General features: G+C 35.0%; 1 protein-coding gene and 1 long non-coding RNA gene across 4 annotated transcripts; both read left to right on the forward strand.

Annotated features, from left to right (window-relative positions):
• The first annotated feature begins 1,582 nt into the window (after window positions 1-1,582).
• On the forward strand, window positions 1,583-13,757 carry LOC145608010 (LEC14B homolog). 3 transcript variants are annotated; one of them, XM_081663610.1, is made up of 11 exons: window positions 1,583-1,763; window positions 1,997-2,099; window positions 2,207-2,586; window positions 2,701-2,820; window positions 4,720-4,797; window positions 6,378-6,560; window positions 8,992-9,069; window positions 10,395-10,570; window positions 10,886-11,044; window positions 11,689-11,749; window positions 13,205-13,756. In XM_081663610.1, the coding sequence occupies exons 2-11, from the start codon at window positions 2,063-2,065 to the stop codon at window positions 13,391-13,393; spliced, it is 1,461 nt and encodes a 486-aa protein (XP_081519736.1). In that variant the 5' UTR covers window positions 1,583-1,763; window positions 1,997-2,062; the 3' UTR covers window positions 13,394-13,756. The 3 variants fall into 3 exon arrangements, with proteins under 3 accessions (XP_081519736.1, XP_081519738.1, XP_081519737.1); XM_081663611.1 differs by having other exon boundaries at window positions 1,645-1,694; window positions 13,205-13,757; XM_081663612.1 differs by lacking the exon at window positions 1,997-2,099 and having other exon boundaries at window positions 13,205-13,757.
• Window positions 13,758-16,688: 2,931 nt separating this feature from the next.
• LOC145607638 (uncharacterized) lies at window positions 16,689-17,731 on the forward strand. The gene is made up of 4 exons (XR_014105596.1): window positions 16,689-16,741; window positions 17,160-17,210; window positions 17,565-17,630; window positions 17,708-17,731. It is a non-coding gene; the product is annotated as an uncharacterized LOC145607638 (long non-coding RNA).
• The last annotated feature ends 2,019 nt before the right edge of the window (window positions 17,732-19,750 follow it).

Below are 19,750 nucleotides of genomic sequence, written 5' to 3' on the forward strand. Positions count from 1 at the left end.
AATACCCCGGGTGTACGGATACCCCGGGTGTACGGTACACCCGGGGTCATTTGCTCAAATAGTTTTGTTTATTTTATAAATAAGTATATATATTTGCTTATTTATTGAATGAGCAAATAATCTCGGGTGTATGGTACACTTGGATGTATTGAACATGCTCCCCTTTAAGATTTGTGGGGATTTTTTTTTTTTTTTTTTTTTTTCTCGAACTAATTGGCAGGCAGAAAGGGAGTGTTGGACATGTGCCTTTTATCTGTTTTCATTTGCTTTACTATTTTCCTGTTATTCTAAACCAACTTTGAAAAAAATATAAGTTTATCTCCTAAACTAACAAACAAAATATGTTTATTAAACAACATAAATGTAAATCAATCAACAATTTGTTTTATTAAAATTTCAAGTTCATCTCTTTTGCTAAATAAAATATGTTTACCAAGTACCATAAATGTAAGGAAAAATTGCTCCCATTAATATGAGCTTTGCCTCGTCCGCCCAAATTAATCCGTACTTTCGATTATTATCTATCACTCCCAACTTTAGGAGGTATTAATTTCTATTGCACCCAAATGACTTGGAACTGGTTAAAGAGGTAAATTTTGCTGACTAACTTCTGATTAGTTGCACACGTGTCGCATCATGATAGGTTAAATTTTTTTTTTAAATAAAAAAAAAAAACCACACAGCCACTTCCACCACCACCACCGCCACTTCCCCTTCCCTCTGCCCCAGCCACCTGAGGGTTGAAATGGAGGAGGAAAGGGGCGAAAATGGAGGAGGAAAGGTGGCGGAAACGGAGGGAGGAAGCTAAGGGGGCGAATTGGAGGAAAAGAGGGCAAATTAGAGAGGGAAGGGGGCGAATTGGAGGGAGGAAGGGGACGAATCGGAGGGTGGTCGAATCGGAGGGGGCGGAAACGACCACCCTCCTGCCGGAAACGGCACCCAAGGGCCGCCCCTCTGCCCGAATGACAGGGGCTACACCTGTCGGTTCTAGCAGCGGCTGCCTCCTGTCGGTTTTGGCAGCGGCTAACTCCCGCCGGAAACAAGAGGGCCTGCCTCGTATCGGAAACGGAGGTGACTGCCGCTTGCCGGAGCCCGAAGGTGGCAGGGCTGCCACCTTGCATGGTGAGGTTCAGGGTGAGGTTTTTATTTTTTATTTTTTTTGGACCTATTACGTGTTGACACGTGTCTGGAAACCTGCAATATCAGGTTAGATTACCGGTTGGGTGCAATAGAAATTGATACCTCCATAAATTGGGAGTGATAGATAATAATCGAAAGTACGAATTAATTTGGGCGGACGAAGCAAAGTTCAAATTAATGGGGGCAATTTTTGAATCAGAACCTTTTATTAAAGGTGGACATCTAAATTTTGTTGATATCAATTTTGCCATTTAATTAACAAAATTTCTTTATAAGTTGTTTCCTTTGATCTTTTATCATTTTAAAACTAATAATTCTCAAATTATTAGAGGTAGAGAATTACTCGCATTAAAGAGAAAATGGATGTTGGATGGTACTCCGTATAAAATTTTGTACCATGGTTGGAATAGTCGGATAGTGTTACCGCTTACATTCGGACAACATAAGTCTCCAATATAAGGGGAAGAACAATCAATAGCCTTCGAATATTTTGGATGGTTGGCAAGCTTTTGACGTGTCTCGCTAATCTGCTTCAGTTAACATGTTTTTTTTTAGTAAGTAAGCGCACACTCTCTGCAACTTCTTCGTTCTCAAAACCACCAAACTCCTTCTCATATGCTATAGTAAGTTATAAGTACAACAAAATTTTGATTGTTTTCCTTTTTTCATATGATTTATTTCAGTTTTTTTTGTTTTCGAAATTCTTGAGTTGATTGAATTATTCAGTACAGTAGTTGATTTTTTTAGTCAAATTGATCACTTGTTTGAATAATGAATTGGGTGATTATGTAAGTAGTATCAGAGACTGAAATTGCATATTTTAATTTTTTTTTTTTTAATTTGATTATTCTTGTAGAAATGGTTTGGAGGAAGAGGAATTTTGTGGATGATCACTGGGAATAAGATGGAATAATCTTGGTTTATGCAGCCGACCCTATCTTTTTGGAAATTAGATTTTGGTACCGTCTATGATGTTGTTTTTGTAGAAGAATTGATTGATGTATTATTATAGATTTATATGAACGAAGTTGGTTGAATTAATTGAATTCTGTATTTAAAAAATTAGGTTATTGCACAATGACAAGTTCTAGGAGAAACACCAAGTTTTGTGATGAAGCAAGTGCTGCTAGTGGGAGTTCTGCTGGTACTAGCAGTGAACATTTTGATCATGAAATCGCGCATCTCACAAAGCTTAGATCAGGACCTAATGAGTATATTAGTAAATTGTTTGGTGGAAAGAATAAGGATTGGATTTCGCCAGTGAAAATGTTAGCTGCCCGCGAGAGTAATTGTTTTCGAAAATCGAAATTCTCAATGGCAGATGGTTGTCATATGCTTAGTAGATATTTGCCTGTTAATGGACCTTACTTGGTGGACCAAATGGAAAGCTGTGCATATGTCTCTCAATTTTCGTCTGACGGTTCATTGTTAGTTGCAGGATATCAGGTATTCTTTTAGTTATTTGTACGAATGTGGCTGAGGCTTGCCAATATGGTTTATCAGTTTATACGGATTGAGTTTTGATCTTCTAATTATATGTTTTTTTTTTTTTGGACATAGGGAAGTCACATTAGGGTATACAATGTTGAAAAAGGGTGGAAGGTTCAGAAGGATATATTGGCTAGGAGCTTGCGTTGGACGGTCACTGATGCATCCCTTTCTCCTGATAAACGCTATCTTGTAAGTTTGTGAAATTTATGTGATTTGGTGTGAAAAAACCCCTTAAGGTATTTGTTTTAAAGGACAATCATTTTACTTCTCTAAGAGGAACCCTTAAACCTTATGATTATCTAAATTGATTGTTTTGACCCTGTAGAGGCGTAGATTCCCTGCACAATTATTGTCCCCACCAGATTTGGAAGGGAAAAACTGTTAATTGAACTGTTTTGATATGGAAAATCACGATAAAACCATCTTTTGATTAAATTAGTATATTCTAAGTTGTTAACGACAAATTTTCCTACATTTCCTACATTTATAAAATGTATAATCATTAAGAAAAATTGCATAATCATTAAAATTTCCCTTAAAAAAAATTTCAAAGTTAGACAAGGTTTGATCCCAAATGTTAGAATTATTCCTTTTGATCTTATGTAAATGGAGGATAATCATGTGCATGCTTGAGTGGCAATTTACTTTATCTGTATTTTGACTAAATCTGTTAGATACTTATGCTATGGATGTTGAATGTCTTATACATGATTTGCATATTGTATATGCTGAAAAGTAAATTTATTTGCTTTTGGTAAACATCTCTTCTAAAGCTCAATGCTTTGCTCATCCTTGATTCAAGGTAGTTATTACTTACTAATGCTTTCTTGTTAATTCATGTTAGGTTTTACTACCACCACACTCTTTTTTTTTTTTTTTCGTGTCTACCATGCCCTTAGTCACTCTAATGAATCATGATCTACCACTTCCTTTTTATACACTTCAGATCAGACTATTATTGTTTGGTTGTTTATTCAATCTCCATTTTTAATAATGCTAGATAAACTTGACTGTGACTCTTCTCAGCTACCCATGTCGTGGTTGGTCTTATTTTGTGTTGATATATGCATTTAAAGTAACTAGACTACTCTGGTATGGTAAAACTTTCTTTGTACTTGAACCTTGTTGCGGCTTAGTTTATTGGAAGAACATGGACAGTAACTTAGTTTTAGGCGGTGTAAAGATCAAAAAATAGATCATAGTTTAACTATGTGCTATATCATATTTGGCTATAGATATTATACTGTATCATCTCTGGCTTCCCTAGTTGTCGCTGCCCTCTTGATGCCCCCGCCATCATCAATGTTCCTCTTTATCTCTGTTTTTAATGAAATTGTTTAGTTCTGGTGGGTTTCGGGGGTTCCAGGGGCCGGTGGTTTATGAGTTGGTGGGTTGATCTTAGTTGGGTTTTCGGGTGGTTGAGTGGGGGTGGGTTTCGGGTGGCTTCATGGGGTGGGTGCGAGGTGGTTTTGGGGGTAGATGGGGTGGTTTCGGGTAGTGGGTGGTGTAGGTTTTGGGTGTTTATGGTGGGGTTTTGAGTGGGTATGAAGTGGGTACCAGCAGGGGCAGTGACAGCAATGCCAGTGCGAGTCTGGGCGTTGTGATGTACTGTACAGGTGGTGTTGGGTGGTGCCAATGATGCGATGATTAGTGCGCTTGGGCAGTGGTGTAGGGTAGTTCAATTCAAGAAAGGGAATGGAAATAGCATGGGAGGTGGGTGAATCAAAGTAGAGGACTATAGGACGAATGGAGAGGGTAAGGGGAATAATTAAAATGTTGTCACAAAAAACAACGGGGAAATAGCCTAGTTCATTCTCTTTCCCATTGATCATTACCCCATAGGCCCATACCAAACACCCCCTAAATATGTAAATAGTTAGTTATCGTGGGACAAAGGAACTATCAAGCTAAGATTCACAATTTGTTATCTTCATTTACTTTACGCTCATGTTTCCATGGTTTACTAAATCGTCTAGATTCACTATGGTGTAAAAATATTGTCATTACATATTGGCTATTACCATTATGTGCTAATTTTTGTTCATGTCATCCATCTAGCTAACATAGATTTGGTATTTGCAAGTGCAGGTTTATTCAAGTATGTCACCCATTGTTCATATTGTTGACGTGGGATCTTCAGTTACGGAGTCTCTTGCAAATGTTACGGTATGTCTCAAATTAAGTCATAAGTGGCTTTCGGAGTTTTGGTTCATTCATGATATGTTCCTCTTTCATAAAACAGATTAATAAGATTACTAATATATATTTTGTTTACTGATTAATGGATAGATGAGTTTCCCAAATTTTGGTGGGGTTTTTATTTATTTATTTATTTATTATTTATCATAATCCCATTATTTCCGAGTCTTGTTCGGCCCATTGTGTTTTCATCCCTTTTTAACTTTTGAACATGGAGCTCACTCATGCTCAACAAATTTTTAGAGTGATGGCAAGAGTGTCAGAGAGGGTTGGAATTTGGCAGAAGCTAACTGACACACCCCACCTTTTTTTTTTTTTGGAAAAATGGAATTAAATAATCTCACCTTTGCTCGGTCTTCCGAAATCAATCCCTCCTTTCAATTATTCCAAAACAATCCCACCTTTGAATGGCTTAAATTTTGTCATTGTAAGTAAATTTCAGATATTCCTCTTAGAGGATACCTTGTTCTCTTTGGTTGAACTGCTTCACATTGTAAATATTTCTTTAGAAAGATGAATATTATAAATTTTTATTTTCTGATATTTTGTATTTTGTACATGTTCTTTTTGGCAAATATCATCTTGTTTACAATTTCTGTGAAACTGGGAAGTAGTAGCTAGGGACTGCTAAGATAAACAAAGTTGTGTGTTATGTACTATGCGCTCTAAGAAAGAAAGTTGCAAGAGAATTAAACAAGAAGGAAAGCTCGAATTGATTGATTGCTAATGATTTAAGGGGATATTACAATAGCTTTAGCCTATCAATCTCACTCAAGTGACATGAGGTCACAACTCACAAGTCTCACCAAGTTCACTCAATATTTTAGACAAACTTCTTGATACACAAACTACCTTACTTATACTAAGGACTCCTAATGGTCAAGCTGACCTTAATTGAATACATGTGGTTTTAGCTAAAATAGAAAGACAATAAACAGATATAAAAGAAACTGATTGCTTTCCTTCCCTAACTCTTTCTTAATTAAACTTGTCTTGTTGCATTCCCCTGCTGCCGCCCCTAACTATTTGCTGCTGTCGACCCTAGCTGCTGCTTCCCCCTTTTTGTGCCTTGTATACACCAAGAGAGGTGGTTGACTGGGGTTGTTGACCCAGTCCATTACATTGTGCATTATGTATGCTGCAGTAATAATTTCTAGATTAATTTATCTCGTTATTACTTGTTTAAACTCCCAAATAGCTAAGACGTTTTATGAACATTAACACTGATAGATGTACTGAGCATAAACTTAAAGATTCTCAGTCAAAAAAAAAAAAAAAAGTATGCTTGTGCTTGATATCGATGAATACAGCTGTGCAGTTAAGTCTTAATCCTGGAGTAGCAAACTGTAGATTCTAGGTTGACAAGTAATTTATGTCAATGATCATCATCAACTTGTTCAAAGTCTTATCATATCTTCTTTCTTTCTATACCAAAGCTATATTCCAACCTATATAATTTCAGTTCTTTTGCTTTCAGTGCTAATACTCTTGGCTTATGCTATACAGATATAATTCATCATTAATTTTTATATGTAATACTGCTTTAGGAAATTCATGAAGGTCTGGACTTATCAATAGTCGATGGTGAAGACAATGGAGATAGCTTTAGTATCTTCTCTGTAAAGTTTTCAACAGATGGCCGAGAGATTGTGGCTGCAAGCAGTGATAATTCTATATATGTCTATGATCTTGTAGCAAACAAGCGAACTCTCCGAATACATGCACATGAGGTATTTTGGCTTTTATAAAAGTCTTATTATTTACATATGCTGTGTGCACCTTTTCCAATTATGTTTTGAGGTTTGTGTCTTTTGTCTTGAGGAAGCTTCAAAGTCTTATATATTTGATTTTCCTGGTTAATAGATTGGTTATATACATTGGCCTTCATCCTAAAGTTTTTGTATATTCGGTTATGATATGTCCAGAAAATTTCCACTTCTGAATTTGCATGCAGTACACTTTTAAACTTCCTGATTCACCCTTTTATATAAAGATAAAATTCGTTAGAAAATGATATCTCTAGTCTTTTATGTTTAATTCGAACTCAAGTATTAGATAGGATAATTTTTGGTGCCCAGCAACTATTTACTAGTAGTAAAATACAAGATTATAATGTGACCCTTTTAAAGGTGGGTTTTTCTTAGAAAGAATAGTTTGAAGTATGCAGGAACAAGAGGGTACGTCACATTTTTGTACCTAAACTAATTTTGTAAGTAAGAGGCCCATGATTTAGAATTCACTCTTTCTTAGCATTATGTATTAGAAAATCAGATCTCTTACCCATGTCATTTGTAATTCTTAATGTGATTGATAAATTCTTACAAAAGTGATTGAAACTCGCATACTTTAGAAGAAACTGTCAAGTGTCAGGTTTCTGAATTTTCCTTGGTCTTGAGATTCTTTTTCAAAGTGTAGTGTGACCTGCTTTGATATCTATCCTACTAACTTAAATTGGCTCTCTTCTTTGTTCCTTGAACATGGTTGTAGAAAAGGTCTCTTTGCAGTTGGGTGGGTGGGAAAAGGCTTAGCTTTCATGACTTACACATTGTTGTAACCTTCCCTTGTATTTTCCTTCCCCTTCAAGCTTCTGATGGGAGTAGCTGGCTGGAGAGACTAATGAAAGATGTTTCGTGGTTTGGAGGGTAGGTGAGGTCGTGAGGATAAGTGGTATCACCTTGTTAGACAGGCCTATGTTTGCATTTTAATAGAGGATGGTGGTTAGGTTTTGGTATTTTGGCGTTGGAAAACATTGTTTTAGTGACATGACTGCTTTTATATTGTCACATGGCAGTGTTTCTTTACTGGATGTTATTTGTTATGGTTGTCATCCCTTGGATTTCCACTTTTATTCTTCCAGGTTATTCATTGTAAATGAAGTTTTGAAGGCGAGAAGGGCATGAACTAAAGGTTATTCATTTCCGCTGAATAAAAATTTATAATACGTAATAAGTCAAAATGTTAAACTAAAACAAATGCTACCTAGCAAATTGTTCTAACTTATATTAACTTTTAAGTATGCCATTCATTGCATGGGAGTATATCCATGCTTGTTCTAACTTTTTAGACTATCCTAGATTAGGATTATGCTGAATGTTGTGTGCTAAAAAAAAAAAAAAAAAAAAAAAAAAAAAAAAAATTGATAGGAATTTCTGAAAATATAGTTACTTCTTACATTGCTGGTCGGGTGGATTTGAGATGTTGTAAAGTGATGGATAAAAGGGAACTCCTTGATTTGATTTCCTTTAGCTCAACTGCATGCAAGCTCTTATAATTGAAAAAAAGAGTAGTCCCCTTAGAACTAAATTCCAAAGCGAAGAAGAATATTCACCAACTTGCTAGCTCTTTTAAAAAGTTGAGGTCTCTGGTCCAGTACTGACCTCATTGTTCCTGGCAGTTTCTGAGCCAGTCCCACAGTTTGATACTTTTGTTCTAGAATCTGTTCCTTGAGTCATTGATTTCCTTTTACCCTAGATCCATATCATAAAATAGAAATTGTACTCTGTACTATTCTTTCCTTTTTCAGGATTTGGTCACTACATAACATGCCATACCCCTGAATTGCCAAGTCATAGGGTATAGAATCCATTGACCTATAGCTCAAAAGATTAGTTAATGTGTTATGCAGTGCTATCCACTCTGATGGCATTATGGCATCGCACTCTTACCAAACATGGTGGTTACAGCTCTAGAAGCCTAAACCTCTAGTTGAGGCTTGGGAAACTCCTAACAACTTAATTTTATCATCTACTCGCGTGTGTGTCCCGTGTGTTCAATTAAGTTATATGAGCTGTGTTATATACTTAGTTGTGTTATTGTGGTGGTTGAACAATAAATTAGGCAAATTTCTTTTTATAAGGGATTTTTTTTATATTTTTTTTTTTTATTTTACTGCGAAAAGGCTGAATGGAGACTTCTTCTCTTGGTCTGGATATTGCGCTGCTGGTTTATGTAAGATTTTTGTTGCTAAAGTTCTGGTATTAGAGAACTTTGAAAGTCTCTTATTTACTTTAAGCTTCATCAACTCTCCCATTTCGTAAAACATGGTTTGGCTTCTTTAATAAGCAGAATGTGTGAATATAGCCACATAGTTTTCTTGTATTTTGTTAGATTTTATCTCTTGTATTACTGTTACAAAAGTGTGTTGTGGATTGTCTGTTTCAGGAAGATGTTAATACTGTGTGCTTTGCTGATGAATCTGGTCATCTGATATATTCTGGAAGTGATGATAACCTCTGCAGAGTAAGCCATTTAATTGTTTTTGCTTAGATAATTCGGCATCCATATTCGTTCGTAGAAGTGAGTCTAGAATATTTGGTTTCATTCTTTGGAAAATTTTACATACTCCATACCTTTTTCAATATGACGTGAATACTTGCACCAGTCTTCACAGAGTTTTTTTTATAATTTTTTATTTATTTATTTGGGGCTCGAGATAGTAAAGTATGTATGTTCCAATTGCTTATTAATGAAAATGAAGGAAAACTACAGCCCTAGACTAATGTAGCCCTTTTCAAAATCTAATCAACCAAAACAAACTAGAAGCAGAGCCTGGGCATCATTGAACTTCAATAGCAAGTAATCCAAAGGTGGGAACCTAGCAACCTGTTGAATTTTCTATTGGTTCAAAGCAGAATTGCAGAAAATATGACTATAGGAATTTGTATTGCTGATTTGTTTTCATTCAGATTCCTTTTCCCTGGCATTTTCTTCTTTAATGCTTTTCGGTGTTCACTATCCTAAAGTTATGTTGGTAAAACTGTACTGAGTGGCTAGAGAGATTAAAGTGCGGTTCAGGCCTTGTTTCAAATAAGTGAGGTTATCTCTTAATGTATTTGAATTAGATTCTTTCTCCTAATTTGAAAAATTGCTGTGAATGAATTAACTTTACTCCTGCTAGTGTGTTCTTGGTAGAGGAAGAATTGATAAAAAGTCATTGGTGGCTTGCTGATGCTGGGTGAGAGCAGTGACTTTTAGGTGAGTGTTGATGGAAGAGTGGGGGGGGGGGGGGGGGGGGGGAGGGGGGGGCTTACTTTTCGAGAGATTGTGGGGGAACTTACTTTCTGAGAGATAATCTAAGAAACTGATTAGATCTGTAGGTAATTAATTGTTTGATTGTTTAATCTTATCAATTGATTAAAATTATTGTAAAATTCTATCCAGGGAATATTCGTAAGCATTTTCCAAATGAGAAGGCTCCTCAAAATGTAAAGCTTTGAGTCCGTTTTATTTTGTAACTCTTATCTTTTTTTTTAAAAAAACTAAAAGAATTTATTTGTCAATTACGATTATATTCTGTTCAAAGAAGCTGGACCTGAAAATTACAAACCTGTCGTTTTAACTATTTTGTAAATAATTCTTGTGTTTCTTATTTAGCTACTAGTCATGTATGTTAAGCTGAAGTTCTGCCCTTTCTATTTCACGTTATGACCAGTTCAAAATTTGTGTCCAAGTATGGAATATGGATGCTTTTGTCATGCAAGAATTTAATGAATGTCATGTCTTGTACTGCCATTTCCATGTCTTTGTTTGATACTGATCTTAAACAAATTAAATCTTTATTTTAGGTGTGGGATAGGCGTTGCCTCACATCAAGATGTCAACCTGCTGGAACATTAATTGGTCATCTGGAAGGCATTACATTTATTGATAGCCGTGGTGATGGACGTTATTTTATATCCAATGGGAAAGATCAGACTATCAAACTGTGGGATATTCGTAAAATGTCTTCTAACTCTGCATGGTAAATTTATAACCACCAAATAACATGATGCATCCTTTCTTATACAAGCATATTTTTGTTTTTTCGCTACACTTTTAATTAGAAATGTCCAGAAATTTTATAAAACGGTGTTGTCCCCTATTTTATGCTTCAAAGCCTTAATCTTAAATTTATACAGACCTCCTAATATGTAGACTTGTAGAGTATTGAAATTAAAATTTGAAGTACCATTGGCATTGTACTAAGAGATCTTTTTGGTCAGTTCAAAAGTTGTGGTACTGTATATAGTCTACATGCTTGCTGAGCATAACAATTTTTGCTTTGTGATTCTGTCAGTGCTACTACACCAAGAAACTATGATTGGGATTACAGATGGATGGATTACCCTGAAGAGCTTAAGAAGTTAAGACACCCAAATGACCAGTCTCTAGCAACATATAGAGGACATTCAGTCCTTCGCACTCTAATACGTTGCCACTTCTCCCCGGAATACAGGTATTAATTTCTTCTATCTTGTCATGATTCAAGAGATCTGTAACAGATTTACTTTACAACAATTTGTTGCCTAGTCAATGAGTTTTGTTTGAAACATTTTGAGGACATAAAATGCTTTGGCTAGAAATTAAAATTTTAATTTTTGGTTGAAAGATATTGTGTAATTGACTCTAATTATCCTTCTCGAGAAAATAGGGGCCAGTTAGAGCTTGAGGTACAAGTGCCTGCTGAACTACCTGCTCTGTTGCTGCCATAACAGCACCTTAGCTTCTGTTTAATTGAGAGTTCTAAATTTTCCTACATCAGGAACAAGCTCATTTCATGTCAGCAGAAATCTAAAATTGAATTTTTCTAACCAAGTTTGTTAGGATATGGAAATGACTGATTTATAACATTTAAGGATTTTTCAATATTCTGTATCACGGACATGTGAAATCACTTGGCGAAGGTCTCCTTGCATCTATGCTATTCATGGGAGTGAACTGGTAATATTCTTTGATGGTATATTGGTGAAGATAATCCAACATATATGGTAGCAGGGATTTTTGTTTTTACCTTGTGGTTGCCATTTTATTTGTTTTGTGGTGTTGGTCAAGTAGTATCTGTTTGCCTTAGATTCTAATGCTTGTGTTTGCTTGTTGCAGCACTGGTCAAAAATACATTTACACTGGATCAAATGATGGGACTGTCTATATCTATGATTTGGTAAGTATTGATTTTTTCCTCTTGTGCAAAATGAAATTTATTCATGATCTGAGATATTATAACCTTCATATAAAGTTTGCACTCCCATGAACAAGAGTGGGGTTCAATTAAAAAAAATAAAATAATATAATCTAAAATTAAAATTGAAATTCTAATTAGGAAGACATTTTAGTAAATCCTTTTATCTGATTCAGCCTTGTGAGTGTTAAGCTTTCCGTTAAAAATATATAATTTGCTTTCCCTAGATATTTCTTTGCTTGATGCTATTTCTAAAAGTTCTTCTAAGAATTGACGATTAAGTCTGTGTACATAGGCATGTTCTAATTTCTCATTGAGGCGTCTTTACATTCTAGTATGTTTATTCTACGAAATGATGAGATAGCACAGAGCTCATCTAAAAAGTTTACATCTCTAGACCATGATACGAAATAAAACTCCAATTATAGGAAATTTTGAACTTTGGTACCTTGAAAATAGACCTAATTGAATTTTCACACTCGTTTAAATTTTTTTTTTTTTTTTGGTACCCATCAAAGTCACAAAATATAGGTTTTGGTACCTCCATCCAACTTCTGTTAAACTTTCCGTTAGTGAGGCCCATTATCTAATTATTTAGTAATTTAATTTATTAAAATAAGAAAAAACTTAAAAAATAAAAAAACCAATCAGCCCCTCCCCGTCAGCCACCCTTCCCCTTCCTCGTGCCGGCTGTCAGTGCCCAAATATTCCCCCGACGCCAACGAGCCCATCTCCTCCCTTTCCCTCCTTCGATCTCAGCCGCAATAGCCCTCCAAAGAACCACCGCTCGCCGAAACAACCCCCCTCCCTGTTTTTCGACCCCCTCCCTCCCAGAAACAACCACCCTACCCTTTTTGCACGGCCCCCGAAACCCTAAAACCCACCTGAAGCAACCCGTAAAACCAAACCCGTTTAGGGTTTTTAAACAACCTAGAATACGGGTCGTTTTTTGGGTTGTTTCAGGTGGGTGTTAGGGTTTCGGGGGCTAGCTATTGTGTGCGGCGGTGGAGGACATGGGGGCTGCGTGTTGTAGGGGGTAGTTTTGGTGGTGGTGGTGTGATGGAGAGGCGCGGGTGCGAATTGGAGGTGGTTGCGTGCAAGGGGGGGTAGTTTTGGTTCTAGTGGTGTGATGGCGAGACGAGTTGGCTGCGTGCATGGTTTCTACGTGGCTAAGGGGTGGCTGGAAGGTGGCAGGACCCCACTAACGGAAATCTTAATGGAACATGGATGGAGGTATCAAAACCTTTTTTTTTTTTTTTTTTTTTTTTACATTTGATGGGTACCAAAATAAAAATAAAAATAAAAAATGTTTTAATGGGTGTAAAAATTCAATTAGGTTTATTTTCAAGGTACCATAACTCATTGCATTGGGATGTCAATATTTCTTCTGACAACAAATTTGCTTTACTTAAACTCATCTCTTTTCTGCTTAACTAGGTAACTGGAGCATTGGTTTCCAAACTCAGTCATCATGAAACTACAGTGAGAGACTGTTGCTGGCACCCTTACCTCCCAATAGTCATTAGCTCATCATGGGATGGGATGGTTATCAGATGTGAATTTCGAGGCGATGAAGTAAATCCGCCTCCTCTCAAGCGAAGACGTCGTAGAAGATACTTGATATAAACTTAGCATTGGTGGTTTCAAAAAAAAAAAAAAAAACTTAGCATTGGCCGTGGATCAAGTGCGCTGACTTTATAACAAGAGTTGTAAATTCTGATGACACTGGTTTGTAGATTATAGAAACTGCGTTGTAATGTATGCTGGTTGGGAATTTTTTCTAAAAAGGTCATAATATTAAATAACTTTATTAATATATTCTATATATTGTATAGTTATTGTTTATATTTTATGGCACTAAAGTCATGTATCTTGACTTAGTTTGTTCCTTGCTATTGTGTTGAAAGCCTATTGTAAATGTAATCCAGGAACCATCCTGAGAATATGATCCAAACATTATAAGTGGATTGCTGGGTTGGTAGATTGTTCTTATCTAATGTTTTTGGATTTTATGTCTAAATATGCTTTGGTAAACAACTTTGCATTATTGCTTTATTTGTGCACATCATAACTAATCTACATATTTTTGGTGTTTGCTACTGTTATTACTCGGAAAAATTGCCCGCAATAATCCGACCTTTGCCTCATCCCACCTTTCGATTATTTTTTAATACTCCAACCTTTATATCCAATTCGTTCTATATGGTCCCAAGTGACTTGAAACCTCCTAAACAGGTTACCATTTGTGACTTAGAGTTGTGTTGCATACCTGTCACCACGTTATTGGCCAATAATTAAAAAAAAAATTAATCAAAAAAAAAATTGAAAAATAATAATAAAAGAAAAACCATGGTCACCCTTACTGGCAGATCAACCGTCGAAACCACCTCCCTACCCAATCAACCCTACCAAAACACCACCTCTACCCAATTTTAGCCCATTAAAACCATCCTTCTCGGCTTCTCCTCTCCCCTATGAGGGGCTGCTATGATGGGCTTGTGATTTTGTAGCTAATTTGTGGGCGTTTGAATAGCGGCTGATTTGCGGTGCATGCCAGCGCCTGTTGGTGCAGCTGTTATGGCCCTTATGCGTGGCGTGACTGATTGTGATGGTGGTTCGTTTGGTGTTTGCTGCGATGAGAATGCTTGTGATTTGTTGCGGGATTGTGGGTGGTGCAGTTGTGAAGGGGGAGTAGCAGAAGTAGCGTTCTTTAATGGAGCTAATTTGCGGGCTGCTGTTGTGGTCGAGGGGGCCGGAAACGAGGAGGGAGAGGGAGGGTTTGGCCGGAATCGAGAAGGGGAAAGTCGTTGGTGGCCGGAATCGGGTTGGAAAAGGGGATGTGCCGGAATTGGGTAGGGCCGGTGGCTGGGGCTGCCGGAATCTGGGTTTGGTTTTTTTAAAAAAAAAATTTTTGTTTTTTTTTTAATTTTTGTAAAATAATTTTTTTATTTTCCTGGCCAATTAGAGGCTGACACGTGTCAAGTAACTTGTAATAACAAGTTAGATGATCGGTTGGCAGCATTTAAAGCGGATGAGGTATAAAGGTCAGAATATTAAAAATAATCGAAAGGTAAAAGTATTTTGGGCGGATAACGCAAAGATCAGATTATTTTGAACAATTTCTCCATTATTACTCCGTGTAAAGTTTAGTATGATATATTTTTTTCCTGTTAGTTTTAAATAGTCACCATGATATGTAATTTTCTATAAATTGCTAAATTTTATTTATCTTAAAGATATCTAATCATATATCTAATGACTAATCTCCAATAATTAAATACATCTAATGACTTATGGAATCAATTTTTATCAACAAACCACCAATATTCAATTAAGGCTCCTATTTTACCCTCTATTTCTTAATTGTTTGCCTCAAAGTCATAATTTACTTTAATGAAAGAATAAATTAGTCTAAACCAGTGTTTGAAAAAGCGCACCTAAGACGCACCTAGGTGCAAGGCGATAGGGGGTAAGAGCTCTTTTGGGCCTAGGCGAGGCGTTTTCAATTAGGCGCACATGCGCACCAAAAGCGCACGAGGCGCACCTGAGGCGCACAGGGAGGCACTTTTGAAGCAATTTTCTGCCAATTTTAATTTTTAACTGTTTATACAGTGCACCTCACTTCAAAGAGGCGCATTGAGGCGCGTCTTAGGTGCACCTAGGCACTGCAAAACCCTTATCGCCTTAGTGTGCCTTGAGCTTTTTTATACATTGGTTTAAACCGATTTATGCTTTTATATAGATATTTATGGTATGAAATTATATATATATATATATAGGGGAGGGATCCGGTAAGAACCCCTAGATATATAAGAACTCATCTCAACCGTAGGATCAAGTTGTTTTAGACGGCTAAGATTAAAACACGTGTCCAACTTTTTCAACCCCCTTACCCACCTCCCAACCTTTTCTCTCTCCTCTAACTTTCTCTCTCTTCTTCTCGATTCTCTCATTTTCTCTCTCCTAAAACCCCCAAAAATCTGATAGAAGTTGCAATTTTGAAGGATTTCGCTTCAGGTATGTTTTTGTTTTCGATTTTGTTCAAATTTTCATGAAATTAGCATGATGTTCAAGTGAATGTGAAGTTTTAATTGGTAATTTTTGCAATTTTTAGGGTTCGGATTTAGGGTTCTATTTTTGCGATTTTATGAGTCAATTTTTGCAGTTTATTTTGTGGATTTTTTAGTTGGATTTTTCGTATGGAGTTTGATTATTTTGAGTTCAAATTTAGCAAATTTAGGGTTCGAATCTTTGCGAATTATTTTGTTCAATTTTTGCGAATTATTTTGTTTGATTTTTGCGAATGATTTTTGTTCGATTTTTGTTCATTATTTCGATCGATTTTTGTTCATTATTTCGTTCGATTTTTGTTCATTATTTTGTTCAACTTTTGTGAATTATTTTTGTTCGATTTTTGTGAATAATTATGTTCGAAAAATTAGATCTGTCAATTAATTTTTTTTTGTTCGAATTAGTTCGATTTTTGCAAATTATTGTCAATTTTTGAATTGTTTTTGTGTATGTGTATTCGAACAATAGATCTATTGCTGCTACGGCTATTACTACAGCCTCTTCTACTCTGCCTACTGCCCCTCCTTTCTTCTTCAAGGTTAGCTTCATCTATAAACCCTAGTTTTTTCCCATTTTTGTTTGATTAATTTAGATCTGTTTTCTTTTTGCTTGATTTTGTGTTGTAATGAGACTTATGAGAGTATGATACACCTCCAAATCCATTGTAGATATCTTTGCCTTGTTCTGTTTGGGTGATTGAGACAAATGAGCTTGAAATGTGTATACTGTTTCATTGGGAGAATATCTTTTTTAGCTGCCTTTAATCTGTTGCTTTATATTGTTTATTACTGGTCAAAGCTTTATTGTAATCGATTGGGTTGTTAACTTATGATGATGTATTTATCTTGCTAGGTCTTGAAATGTGAATATGCTGTTCGTGGAGCGATTGTTACCCAGGCCGAGGTAAGAAAAGAAATGAATTGATTACTGTCCTTGTGAAGATGATTCAATACTGTTTTTTCTTGTATTCAGCTTCAAATGCCTTGTGTAGCTCTCTGACCCTCTGATTCACATTAGTGAAGTGTCGATATAAGTAAAACTGATTCTTGTTTCAAAAGGATTGTCATTTTACAGTTACAATGTAAAATATGATCATTAACTTCCGTGCATGATATTCTAATATAATTCTATACATGGGGGGTATCTTAATAATGTTAGATTCCAATAATTCTCTTAATGTATGTTAAATAACTTTGAACAACTCTTGTTCTAAATGTTCTGAAAAAAGAGGGATTGTGATTAAATATAACGAATAAGAGGGTGGTGTGTCTTTTGCAATACAATTTCAATTCTGATAGTGCTGTTATATTTCTTCTTGTAGAAATTGAATGAACAATTGAAGAAGGAACCTGGCACTCTCCCTTTTGATGAGGTATATTTGTTATTTTCTCTCCCTTTCAAATATAAAGATCTGACAAAACTAACAAAACATTGATATTAGCAAATGTCTGATGTATATAACTACATAAGACTAATAAGAGTAATCACGCTGTTATTATTTTGCTACTAGGGTTTATCAAACTATGTTGTGCTTATGCGAATCATTTTCACCTCTGATCTTTTCAATGCAACCTGTGTTATAGATCAGCACTTACATGAAATGCAAACCATTTTTATGACGAAGCATGTCATTGTGCTGACTCCCGCATTTCCTTTCAAATAGAAGCTCACAATAATATATATGTTGTTTCAAGATTATAGCCTCAACATATTTTTATTTGTGCAGATACTTTTCTGTAATATAGGGAATCCTCAATCTCTTGGGCAGCAGCCGATCACATTTTTCCGAGAGGTTAGTCTTTAAGATTGGGAGTGTCACTAACTGCTGTATTAAGTATCATACTTAATGTTTATTTTGATTTGGATTAGGTCCTAGCATTGTGTGATCATCCAACCATTCAACACAAGGACTAAATTAATCTAAGGTTTACTAATATTTTTTTATTTTTTAAAATTGCAGCAAAATGCAAGGCCAAAATGAAGAAAATTCAGAAGAACTTACTATTATACCAGATGAAAAAATTACTTATGGAAGAAAAAGGTAATTAAAGTATTTTTATTATGTTCTAAGGTTTTCTACTATGTTCTAAAGTATTTCTATTATGATCTAGAGTTTTCTATTATGTTCTAAATATTATCATATATGTTCTAAATCATTTATATTTGATTTTAAAGGAAAGTTGTTGAAAATGAAGCGGAAGTAATTGACAAAGATGAATTTGAGAAACATGTGCAAAGTCTAAAACGAAAAAGAGGTAGCAAGCTTCCATCAAGGATTCAACCAACTAGAAAAATGCAAAAAAAGGAAGAAGGAGATGATGACGAGGATGAGAATGATGATGGATAAAAGTTGGAGGAAAAAGATGATACTAATGAAGAGATGGATGGACCAAAGTTAGAGAAAAAAGATGATTCAAAAGAGGATGTGAAAGATGATAAGAAAAATGTTCTAAATTATTTGTTGATGTTCTAAATTATATGCTAATGTTATAAATTGCATGTTTATATTCTATATTCATACTTATGTTCTAAAGTAAATAATATGTAACTTTATTTTTGTAAGTTACATGCTTTCATTTCCAAGTTTATGTTTTAAAGTATATACATGTGTTCTAAACAATGAACTTATGTTCTAAAGTTCATGTTCTAATTTAAATCTTTTTTCTCCTAATTTGAATTATGTTCTAAACTATGTGATTATGTTCTAAAGTATATGCTTTTAACAAGTACTTGTATTCTAAATTATATGCTAATGTTCTATACTTTATGCTAATGTTCTAAAGTTCATGTGCTTATTATGTTAAAATTCTTTCTAATGTTCTACTTTATTCAGGTGGTTCAGAAAAAAAATGTGAAAAGAAAGATTGAAAAAGAAAACGATGGTGAGAATGTCAAAGTAATCAAAGAGGAAAAAAATAAGCAAACAGCTTATCAAAGAGTTACAACTAAGGAATTGATGAAACAAGTGTTGGTAAATCTTTCTAAAAAGCATAAGCAAGCAATTTAGAACATTGGATTTGGAGCTTTTTTGAAATTGAATGCACCACATCATGCCGATTCTTGGTAAGCACTAGCACTAAGTTTTATTTTTATGATTTTAAGATCGACTCTTATGTTCTAAAATTAAATTATATTGTTTATTTTTATTTTTATTTCTATTCTAATTTATATGTATTTTGTATTCTAAACCTTTAATTTGAATCTAGGTTGACAAAACAACTTCTTACGAATTTTGATCCCAAAAGATGTTGCTTGATGCTACCGGGGAGAGAAGAAGAAATATTCTTTGATGAAATTGATGTTGACATGACATATGGATTGCCAATGGGAGATATTCCAATTGTTGATACCTTGGAAAATAAGGAGAATGTGGAATGTGCAAATTTTATGCAAAAATGGAGAAAAAACTTTGACCTTAAAGTGGTATGAATATTTTTATGTGTGCTTGTATCCTAAACTTGTTATTTGGCTTATGTTCTAAATGATATTTATGTTCTAAATTACTTGTGTATGTTATAAAGTAATTCCGAATATGTTCTAAAAGTAATTCTTATTATGTTTTAAGTTCTAAAGTATTTCTAATGATGTTCTAATGTATATATTTATGTTCTAAATTACATGTCAATGTTCTAAAGTATTTCTAATCATGTTCTAATTTACTTTTATGATCTTCTAAAGTATTTCTGATTATGTTCTAAAGTATATAAGTTCATGTTCTAAAGTATTTCTGATTATGTTCTAAAGTATATAAGTTCATGTTCTAAAGTACTTGTCCATGTTCTAAATTACTTGTCCATGTTCTAAATTACTTACAGGGTGCTCCAACAAATGGACAATTGATTAGTAGGATCGAATAGGTGAAAGCGGTAGATAAAGAAAGAGATCAAGTTTCTGATGAATTCATTTACAACT

Source organism: Chenopodium album, chromosome 23 (genome assembly GCF_948465745.1).
Source record: "Chenopodium album chromosome 23, dcCheAlbu1.1, whole genome shotgun sequence".
Lineage (NCBI taxonomy): Eukaryota > Viridiplantae > Streptophyta > Magnoliopsida > Caryophyllales > Amaranthaceae > Chenopodium > Chenopodium album.

Excerpts from the sequence above, each read along its gene's own strand:
- LOC145608010 (XM_081663610.1), top strand. The coding sequence starts at position 2,063 with ATGCAGCCGACCCTATCTTTTTGGAAATTAGATTTTG. Across the intron at positions 4,798-6,377 it reads AGTCTCTTGCAAATGTTACG|GAAATTCATGAAGGTCTGGA; the intron begins GTATGTCTCAAA and ends ATACTGCTTTAG. Across the intron at positions 6,561-8,991 it reads TCCGAATACATGCACATGAG|GAAGATGTTAATACTGTGTG; the intron begins GTATTTTGGCTT and ends TGTCTGTTTCAG.